This window comes from Crotalus tigris, unplaced genomic scaffold (assembly GCF_016545835.1).
Source record: "Crotalus tigris isolate CLP2741 ecotype Arizona unplaced genomic scaffold, ASM1654583v1 scf7180000017548.2638350, whole genome shotgun sequence".
NCBI lineage: Eukaryota > Metazoa > Chordata > Lepidosauria > Squamata > Viperidae > Crotalus > Crotalus tigris.
In genome coordinates this window covers 800314-811527 of record NW_024096466.1, presented here as the reverse complement: position 1 = coordinate 811527, position 11214 = coordinate 800314, and the positions used below count along the sequence as shown (strand labels likewise).

The window sequence follows — 11214 nt, the reverse complement described above, 5'->3', positions numbered from 1 at the left end:
TAGTACTTTTAATCTCAACAATTTAAAGCAACTTGGCTGGGGAATTCTGGAACCTGAAATTCTCACAAGTTAAGTTGTTGAGACTGAGAAACACTGATGTAGACATAAGAATGATCCTTTTTAGCAAATATTTTTGACCCACAGGTAACAAGGTAAACTTTACCAGAAATAAAAGGTACCTGCTAACATTAGTAGAAATGTTTGGAATTATATACATTTGTTGATATTGCTTTGCTTTGTAGTATTATTGTAGCTTCCTGGCTATTTATCAGTAAAGTAGGAACATCTGGCTAAGCTGCTGCAATAAAACACTGAAACTGAAAAGTTGCTTTGCTTTGCTGTGTTAATAAAAATGAGAAGATTCACAAAAGGCATCTTAAGTGCTGTGCCTTGGATCAACCTCCCACATGCTCATAATAAAGTCACTATATACTGAAATTACATTTTTGTGTAACAATTTCTAGCCGACAAAGGAAATAGTGCAACTGAACAGAAATTTTATTTTACAGTACTTGAATTATTTAATCTAATTTCGTCATAACTAGTAACACTAACTGATCAACGACACACTATGACCTTTCTTTAAACTGAAGAACGTTAAACAGGATGTTAATTTAAAATAAATTTAATTGAAATTAAATATGATTTACAATAAATTTTTTATGAGTACTACAACTTCCCTTTGTTATCCTGCCAACCTGATGCATCATGGAAAGCTCTAGAGGTGACATGCCAGCATTATATGGATATTATTAAAATATCTGGGACTATCCCATCTTCAAAAACAGTGAACTGAGCAAAGCATGTACACAACCCAAGTGGTTTTTTTTTTTGTTGTTGTTGTTGACAGAGAATAGCATTCCATGGACTTTTAAGTTCCTGCAACCAGTCTGAAACTAAAAGTTCCTACATGGGAATCTATGCCTCCTTCCATTCTTTCAATGGCTTTGATTGTATTTCCCAGCAATATTTTATGTACAAAATATTTTATAAATTTTATGTACAAAAATATGTACAAAGATCTAGCTGTATCATGTGCTTTTTCCACATGCATTCCTCATGCCATACATTATTGGGTTATTCTGGAAAACAGCTGACCCTTCAACTAGGACGGTAACATACAACAGGGCGTCTGCCTTGTTGTATTTCAGAAGAACAAAAAACCATTTGAGAAGTATTCATACAATAGGACCGAATGCATGAATGCACAGGCTACAAACCTGCAGGTCAAAGGGAACAGGAAAGGAAAGAACTATTCCACAAGTATGGTATCAATGCTCTCTTGAGAGAGGTCAGGATCCAATGCATTTTGTGAATCCACGTGACCTTGTGAGAGAGTGCCACTTTTCGCCATACTTGGGATCCAATTGTCACCATATGGCTGAAACTTGATGGCTGCTGTATTGCCAACCCGCTGGTATCGGCCAAATTTGAAGTGTTTGCCTTTGTGCGTATACATGTGTTCAAGAAGCTGATTTTTTCGGAGAAATTTGTGACCACAAACAGTGCAGCTGATCTTTCTTTTCCGTGAAAAGGAAAAGTTACAGTTTAATTCCACAGGTTCTGTGTCCTTGGACACCAGTGAGAGCTGGCCAATTGGCAGTGCCTGTAGGTTGGGGTGGCTGGGATATTCTGAATAGTGCTCATTCTCTTTCTGAAGGAAGGAACTGAGTCGGTGACTTTCAGTAGCTTCACAGTTTTCACTGAGAGGCTGCAGCTGGCTAAGGTTATTGCTTTCCAGGATAGAGGTTGGAACCCTAAAGGGCAATGATCCTGACACATGAGTAAACAGGTGTTCACACAAATTGTTCCGGGATTCAAAATGCTCCCCACAGTACTGGCATAAATGAACTTTGAGGTTTTCTTTGGAAATAGATGGACCCCTGAGATTTGGGGAGGATGATGTGTGACTCTGAGACACAACTGGCTCTGGGTCAGTCTTCTCCTGTTTTATAGTCACAGGTGGATTTGCAGCCTCCTCTGGTGGTTTCACAGCTGACTTAGTAGAAGGATGGGAAACCTGCTGGTCCAAAGACCCATCATCCAGCCCAATTGCCAGAGATAGCTGGAGCTGAGGATGATCTCCCTGATTAGTGGCTCTACTACCAATGTTGGTTAAATTTTCCTTTGCTTGGAGATTCTCCTTCACAGCCTTATGTGTGGTTGAAATCTGAATCCCATAAAGGTTTGAAGACTGCACAACCTCCGGAGAAAGCATCTGGTTCATTTCAATTGCCATGCGGGAAAGATAGTCAGCATGCAGGAAACGGATGCCTTCCTCTAGCCGCGTATGATTGACCATCTGTTTAGGTCCTTTGCCAGTGTACATTATATGAAGCAAGTAGCTGAATATGTCAGGTTGGATATCAGTGGGCTGAATCTTTATGCATTCACTGCTTGAAACAAAAGTGAGAGTTAAGTAAGAACATCATGGTTTAACCTCTGTTTATTGAAGGACAAAGACAAACATATTCAGTATGTCTCAAAGGAGCCTTAAGAACCAATATGTTAATTAAGATATACAATTTTAGGGATTCGGAGGCCCTTCTATAAATGCATAAAATGGAATTCCAAAGTGACATATAGGAATATAGGTGCACAAAATGTAAAAAATATTAGGAAAAGTACCAATTGTGAAAATATATTAAAATGTGACTACATATCTAAGAACAAAAGCTGGCAGATACTCTAGGCTTATATATATATACAAATGGTTGTTATACTTTCCGTCTGGCTTGAGATTGCAAGAATAGTGTCATCTGGAGACTGTGGCCACCATCCTGACTTCTCCCTGGTGACACCTGTGAGGGATGTGTGTTGTTCTGAAAACTGCTCCCCATTTCCGCATTGCTCTTATCAGCTCTCAGGAATTAAGCTAATGAGGTGTTTCCCCCACTCAGGAGTGGCAACTTGCTGCTGTTGGGAGTGAGAGCAGTGCTGTCTTCTGAACATAGCAGGGGTGAGAAAGGAGAGCTCAGGAACTTTTTCTTCTTGTCTCAAAAGCCAGACACCCCAACTCATAAAATTTAGCATCCAGAAAGGATTATTTGTAATTGTGAAGAAAATAAGAAAGAAAAGAGTAGGAGGGGAACTCACACCTAGTGCACTGATGGAGAGGAAGAAACTTATATTTCTTAAAAGGTACAACTCCCTGTCCAACTTCTCCCAAAATCTCCTTGTCCCTTTTGCTGAGTTTCCTCCCACATTAGATCAAAGATAACATCCCTATTTTCAGCTAAAGGAAGATAGTCTCTCCAATAGGAACACTGAATGTGTGGAAGCTTATGCTTCTGTTCTCACTGCAAAAACATAAATGGCCACAGAATCACACAGCCCTATGATTTCGATGGAAGAAGAAGCATCCAGCAGTGGGACCTTCCAGTAACTCTTCTGCTATAAAACAGAATCTTCTCATAGTAGGTCTGTTTTCTGATGGATAAATATATCCTTTAAGCCAATATTTTTCAAGCTTAGCAATTTTAAAATGTGTGGACTTCATTACTCAAAATTTTCCCAGTCACACATCTCAAAGTTGCCAAGTTTGAAAAATGTTCCTTTATTTATTTATTTATTTATTTATGAGACTTATATACCGCTTTAAGTGCAAGCACTCTCTAAGCGGTGTACACCAGTAAGCAATGTATATATATATTTACATTGCCCCCAACAATCTGGGTCCTCATTTTACCTACCACGGAACACGGAAGGATGGAAGGCTGAGTCAACTTGAGCCGGTGAGATTTGAACCGCTGACCTGCTGAACACAGTCAGCTAAAGTGGCCTGCAGTACTGCACTCTTACTGCTGCGCCACCTCAGCTCATCGTATATAATAATAAACATATATATTATATTATATATATAACATATTATAAACATATATAATAATCATAATGAAGATCATCTCATCCATCACTCAAATGACCCCTTTTATCTGAGCTCCTGATTTACTTTACTTTATTTTGCAGGCCATTCGGAGGCTAAAGAGATACCTTATTCAAAGTCATGCCCAACAGAAATGTCCATGATATACAGTTGAGGCCAGCAAATAAAATGCTAAAGGTCACGTGAGAACTGCAATTTCTGAAGCTCACATCAAAAAGTCAACATGAGTCTTATATGCTCTTCAAGAAAGGGCACCGACTTACCTTGTCTGATGAATGAATATCATCTTAAAATAGTTGGAAAAAGCAGCCAGGACAGCTCGATGAGCTTTAAAGTAGACATCTCCAATTGCAACAGTGCAGTCACAAAGAAAACCAAATTCTCGCTGCATGTTGAGTTGTTGCAGGAGGATCAGGCTGTGGCTTGCTGTATCCATTGTGCTTCTAGGAGACAAAAGAAGTTCTCTCAAGAAATATGCTAACTCCAGTGCAGTCAACTGCAGGAAGGCCTGCAATCTACTGCAAAACACTTTACCTCAGGTATGCCTTGTAAGAAAACAGAATCTCAGAACTTAAAGAGTTAATGTCAGTTAATGAAGACAGCTGTCTTCTAAGCAATATAATTATTTTCAACTATGTCTTTTGAGGGACACAGTTTCTTCTTGTTCTGTTTTATCTCTGTAATGGTGTGTGGGAATGACCTAGATCCTAGGAAGAAGGCGGAGGAGCCACTGTAATTACTGGTAAAACTGATGTCAGCCTTGTGAGGTAGTGCAGACGAGAAGCATGCCCAGATAAACTAATTCTGCTTTACTGTTTAAGCTTACATTAATAGAATCTTGCAAGCCTGAAAGTATTCCTCCCCCACTCATCCCCCACCCCCATCATATGTACAGTCAAGAAACTAGGGAGGGGCCACATCCACATTCCTGCTGAGAACTAAACTCCCTCTAATCTGATTGTCCCCCTGGCTGTGGCTCTTTCCCTTGTCTCCCAAGGTCATTCTCACATACCTACCATTAAAATATCTCAAGAATCTTTACCAAGTTAAGAGTTTCCGTGTGAAAGAGCTAATATATATACATTGTAACCAGTATAGTTTTGCTGTTATTTTAAATTCACTGGGTCTCCATGTATTCTGAAGAACCTTTTGTGGTTCAGCATTCAAGTGAAAGTGATTTGAGTGTAGCTATTTTCTAGGGCTGTATGTGAATGAATGACTATAAGCTGAACTCAGGAGCTCTCATGCAACAGTTGCAATAACACATGAAATGACAAAGGTATAATTGACCAGATGTAATGACTACTAACCTATGGAAGGAACAATTGGCACTTTGGCTGTACTTGTACAAAGGGTCTAATGATTATAATCTTCAATTCCTATTCAAGCTAGAGCTGACTGCAAATTGTCTTCAGAGCTTCAGATGGAAAATTTCTATATTTGGAAGACCTGCAGATTTATAGTCATTCATAGCCTATCCTTCTAATTGTCTAGGGAACCAGGTCAACACTTTCATCATAACACTAGTCTAGTTTAACATGTTGAAAGATCTGTAGCATAGTGATTAACTGGGCCTGGAGAGATCCACATCTAAACCTATCACAGCCAATGGAAATTCATCGGTGACTCTGAGACATACATTTTCTTACAGTCCAATATACCCTCACAGGAAAAAAATTGATGGACGGATGATTTGATAAACACAAATCTATCAAATAAATAAATATGCAGGAATCTTAAAACCAGAGCCCAGAATTATGATTATGAATGCCTACAAACTCAATGCTATTTATTGCATGGCATTGTTTTAAATACATTGTTATGTTAGTTGTTTTGATGTTAATATTTGTTTACTGGATTCAAATTTAGTTGGATTACCTTGTAATTATTATGAGATTTTTTTGTACTGAATTTTGGTAAAGGCATATATTAAATGTGTTAAATTCCTAGTATATTTCATGGAGTAAATCCCAACAAATATGATGGTGTTTCTGAATAGGAATAAGCAGAATGGCATTCTTAAATGATTCAACCTAGGGTGTAAGAAGCAGCCTGGAAGGAACTGATGAAAATAAAATCTACTCCTCTTGTTACCACCTTAACATTTGGGAGACTGAACCTGAAATATGAGGTCAGCATTTAATTTTCAGCTTTCAGAAGCTATGTTGATGTGACACATTTACTTATGACCAGCCAAACCATGGTTAAGTCACACAATTTTCTGAAGTTGCAAATGAGTTTAAACAATATTTTTGCATCCTCTGAATCCAGCCAAGTATCTTTGGCAGCATAAATGTAACTTGATTCTGAGTTACAGTAATATATATATATATATATATACTTTGCATTTTTAAACATCAACAGAAATTATTATTAAAAAAATAAAAATAAACTAGTGACAAAAATCTCTTCACAAAACTAAATATGAATTATGAACTAAAAGAGAAGCAACAGTGCAACAATAAAGCAATTCTTCATCAAATTCTGGGAGACAGATTCTTAAAAGATAAAAAAAATTCTGTCCATGTATAGTACTTAAACAAAACAAAAAGTACTCTCACTATTGCATAATAATCATGGTAAAGAGCACCACAGATTCCTACTGAATCTTTACAGATCTTTCTAAATCAAGTTCATTTGGGCTAACAGGATCGTTCTCTTTTTCTCTCCTCAATACGGTTATCTGGATCCTAGAGTTTCAATACAGGAAGCTTTTTTAATACAATGCACAGATATTAACAAAAACTTAGTCAGAATGTAAGCGCATTAATGTCATAAAACTGCCGGTTAGAGCGCAGTTTCCCCTTTCCTAATGTTCTAGTGTTTTATCCCCGCCAGTCCTACTGGAACATGGCGCCCTACACCTTCCCTGGTAAGGAAAGAGGGGAGTCGCTGACCCTCATCTGGAGGGCGCCAAGTTGGCGAAGACTCAGCTGATAAAATCAAACAAGCTTCCAGGCCGCCCTGCCGCCGCCCACCATGTCTGCAAACGCCGCGGCGAAAAGCCATGAATGTGTCTGCGTGGATGGAGCCAAGCCGACAGCCAGGCTTGCAGCCTCTCTTGAGGGTCCGCTTCCTCTTTCTGCGCTCCGCTTAGCCCAGGGGTCAGAGGCCGCAAACGGTTCTGGCTGTGCCTCGGCTCCGAAATACCCCTCTCCAGCCTCCCTGGTGAAAGCTAAGGCCGGGAGAAGGGTGCGGAGTGTTTACACAAAGAGAGGGCGCATCCGCCTCTCCTTTCAGACGCCAACGCACCCTGCGCCAGTGGTTCAACGGTTGTCCCAGTTGATACCTCGGCCGGTTGAATCCTTACCCCGATCCGCCCTTGGCACAGGAAAGCGGTAGGCGACAGCTGTAGCCTGGGGTGGCGTGCGCACGCAAGGCGCTCTCTCGCTGCCGTTTGAGCACGCGTGCGCGCGACCATCGGCTCTCCCCCCCTTTCCTAGGTAAAAGGAAAAGAAGAGCTTCGCTTCGAAAGTGGGTGGAAGTCGTGACCATTGGCTGAAAAAGAAGGGCTGAATTACTCCTACGTTTTTGAAAGCGAGCAAGAAGGGAGATATTGGGTATGTCTAGTTTAATGAAAAGAAGGGCTAGGGGATGACATGATAGCAGTGTTCCAATATCTAAGGGACTGCCACAAAGAAGAGGGAGTCTAGCTATTATGCTTGAGCAGGGAGGTTGGACTAGATGACCTACAAGGTATCTTACAACTCGGTTATTCTAGTCACAGTTTTCTACTCTCGAAAGCACCTGAAAACAGGACAAGAAAAGCAATGAATGGAAACTAATCAGGAAGAGATCCAACCTAGAAATAAGGAGAAATTTCCTGACAGAACAATTAAATCAGGGAAATCACTTGCCTTCAGAAGTTTTGGGTGCTCCAACACTGGAAGCTTTTAAGAAGAGAAATGTCTGAAATGGTATAGGGTTGGTATAGGGTTTCCTGCTTGAGCAGGGCTGGACTGGAAGATCTCCAAGATCCCTTCCATCTCTATTATTCTGTTATATTCCACTTTTCAGTGGGGGACCTGGCAAATGATCCTGGCTGAAGTGTTACCTTTGGAGGAAGAACAGAAAAGAATAACAGAGTTGGAAGAAACCTTGGAGGTCTTCTAATCCAATCTCCTATATCATTATAAAGCGGTACTAACACTTCATGCGATCTAGATTCTATCCTTCTGTTAATGCAGCCTAGAATTGAATTGGCTTTTTTGGTGACTGCAGCACTCTGCTGGCTCATATTTAAGTGATGGTTCACTAGGTCTCCAAGATCCCTCTCACAGTTATTTCTATTAAGCCAAGTTTCACCCAATCTGTATTATACATTTGCTTTTTCTTGCCTAAGTGTAAAACCTTACTTTTCTTTACACTGAATTTCATTTTGTTAGATAGGATCCAGTAGTCAGGTCTGTTGAGATCCATTTGGATCTTGAGCATATCTTCTGGTGTGTTGGCTATTTCTGCCAGCTTGGTGTCGGCAAATCTAATCAATTCCCCTTCTATTCCCTCATCTAAATCATTTATGAAAATATTGAAGACTGCCGGGCCTAAAACAGAACCTTGGGGTACTCACTGCTTACTTCTCTCCATATAGTTTCATTAACGACCATATGTTGAGTGCGGTTTGAAAGCTCACAGGACAGAAGGCTAAGGCCCAATGTCCACACTGAGCAAGAGAGCTCCCCTACCCCACCCCCAAACTTTTGGCTTATGGTATTTGAAAGGAAGTGAGGTAACACAGTTCCCATCTGAAGAGCTTCTTTGTCTCACTGTAACATTAAAATAGAGGTTAACCTAATGCAATTGCCTGGCTAATTTTGGAAATGCCATGCAGCCTTAAATTTCTGGATAACATCTGTAACCATAGGAAGAGCCAATACAATAACATTGGCTGTGTTGTGCGTTTTATTTTTATTTATTTATATCATCCCAACTATGGTTGGAAGCTGATCAAAGAGAGAAGCAACCTGGAATTAAGGAGAAACTTCCTGACAGTGAGGACAATCAACCAGTGGAACAGCTTACCCCCAGAAAGCGTGGGTGCTCCATCGCTGGAAGTTTTTAAAAAGAGACTGGACAGTCATCTGTCGTGAGATGGTATAGGTCAGGGGTAGGCAACCTTGGCTCTTTTATGACTCGTGGATTTCAAGTCCCAGAATTCCTGAGCTAGCCATGCTGAGGGGAAAGGGAGAGGTTTCCAAGCTGAGCCATGTGGATCAGGAATTCTGAGAGTTGAAGTCCACGAGTCATAAAAGAGCCAAGGTTGCCTACCCCTGGTAAAGGTCCTCCTGCTTGAGCAAGGGGCTGGACTAGAATACCTCCAAGATCCCTTCCAGCTCTATTCTAATTCTTTATTATTTTTACAAATAAGGTGAACATATCCAACACACTTTCCTCCTCCTAATTTCTCCACAACAAACTCTGTGAAGTGAGATGGGCTGAGTGACTGGCCCAAACTCACTCAACTGGCTTTCATGGCTAAGGTGGGACTAGAACTCAGTCTCCTAGTTTCTAGCCTGGTGCTGTAACCACTAGACATGCACAGTTCAATCTGAAGCTGTTGGAATTGTTGGATAAGGAAAGGCAACTATTCAGTGGCCAGAAACCTCACTTAACTTGGGGTAGGCAAGACTGAATATAGTGGGAAATGTACTGTGACACCCATTTGAGCCAAACCAAGAAGTTTGGAGGAATTCTTCCTTGGTTTCAGAGAGGGAAGTCTTTTCAGCCTATTTTAGTCATTATAATTTCCAAATGTACTGAGCCTTATGACACAAGTAATATTTCTTCATCATTGTGTTTGGGGTTTTGGATATTGCAAGAAAGGTATTCAGCTCTAATGCATCACGTTGTATACTCTTGTTTAAAGAGAAACTTATTTTCCAATTATATGTTTAACCAAAAGAGTGAACTCCCTCTTGGCAGTGAAGAAATAGGTACTACAGACAAACAAAACACACACAAGTAGCTTAAAATTTAAGCATTACAATATTGAACAATGGGGTGAAGCAAAGGAATTGATTTGGACTCAGATTATACTTTGGCACATGATCCGTGGAAGACTGGCTTCTGCAGTTAAGAAATTTGAGAGGAAATGTCTTTGACTTTGAAGAGCTCCTGGCAAAGAACATTAAAACAAACTACAAAAACCTTTCAAGTAATTTAGAATAGGTAATTGATTAAAAACATCTAATCTGAGGCTGGAGTTTTAACAGAGTGCTAGATTAGAAGGATAAGGAAACAGCAGAGAGAACTGATTTGAATTCTACACTTCTGTTTTCATTATTAAAGATTTAGGATAGATCTTTGCTAAACCTGAGTTTTTGGGTGGAGAATCAGATAAAACTGATAGGGGATGAAATCAGAGGTAACAAAAGATTAAAAATTATAAGCTAAATTAATCAGCCAAAAATAAATAAATCTCCCAGTTCAGATAGTATTGCCTATTTTCTAGAAAAAGATGTATTTTTTTATTTTGAGATTTGTTCCTGAAAAATAGCCAATTTGATTCCAATATTCAAAAAGGAATTGGGATAATAAATATTCTTGTTAGTATAATATTTGCTCTAAGGAACTACTGTAATGGAAAATATTAATGAATAGCAAAATCATAGCCTTCTTGAAAAAGAGCCACTATGGTTTTCATAAATGTATATCTCACTAGATTTTTTTAAACAGGTAGGTAAGATTTTTTAACAAATAGACAACTCAAGAGCTTTTTCGAAAAGGTGAGATCCTTCACCATCACCCTGAGTTTGGTGAGTTCCTTCATCAAAAGCTCCTGAGCAAAGTTAGTGGTCAAGAGTAAGAGGACAGGTACATTATGGAGGCAAAAATGAGGTCCTATAAGCATGTCAACAAATATATACATTTAAAATCATGCAATATAGGTAAAAAGGAGATATGTAACTTTTTCTTCCTCACTCAGAATGTTAGCATTTTAGGTAATAGAAACTCAATGCAGTGAGACTCAAGGCAAAGCTTGAAAATGCATTCATTTAACAACTCTGCAACACAAAATGCTGGATTATATGAGCCTACGACATGATCCAGCAAAGCTCTTATGTTTTTATTGCTTGGCCTATATCACTTCAAGCTGGAGGGGCCTGCAACATATTTAAGCTGCTGATGGGACATCAAATTTTATTTTGTTTTGTATAAAGATTTTATTGGTTTTTTTTTCATCAACATATGTTAATTTTTCCAATCAACAAGTTGTCTGGAGTTTGCTATGCTCATACATGTTCAATTCCTAATCCTTCATTCTTTCCTCTAGCCAAGAATAAAATAGATTCCAAATTTGATAGTAGTCTGTATCTTCTTTATCTTTCAAC

General features: G+C 39.3%; 1 protein-coding gene across 6 annotated transcripts; it reads right to left on the bottom strand.

The window, feature by feature from the left end:
* Positions 1 to 443: 443 nt before the first annotated feature.
* Positions 444 to 7333, bottom strand: ZBTB25 (zinc finger and BTB domain containing 25). 6 transcript variants are annotated; one of them, XM_039336858.1, is made up of 3 exons: positions 7194 to 7333; positions 4147 to 4326; positions 444 to 2396 (listed from the first exon to the last, which is right to left on the bottom strand). In XM_039336858.1, exons 2-3 carry the CDS (start codon positions 4317 to 4319, stop codon positions 1253 to 1255), a joined length of 1317 nt encoding a protein of 438 aa, XP_039192792.1. In that variant the 5' UTR covers positions 4320 to 4326; positions 7194 to 7333; the 3' UTR covers positions 444 to 1252. The 6 variants fall into 6 exon arrangements, with proteins under 6 accessions (XP_039192792.1, XP_039192801.1, XP_039192832.1 ...); XM_039336867.1 differs by having other exon boundaries at positions 444 to 2393; positions 7194 to 7332; XM_039336898.1 differs by having other exon boundaries at positions 7173 to 7268.
* Between the last annotated feature and the right edge of the window lie 3881 nt (positions 7334 to 11214).

Excerpts from the sequence above, each read along its gene's own strand:
- ZBTB25 (XM_039336858.1), bottom strand. The coding sequence starts at position 4,319 with ATGGATACAGCAAGCCACAGCCTGATCCTCCTGCAACAACTCAACATG. Across the intron at positions 2,397-4,146 it reads ATATTCATTCATCAGACAAG|CAGTGAATGCATAAAGATTC; the intron begins GTAAGTCGGTGC and ends TTTTGTTTCAAG.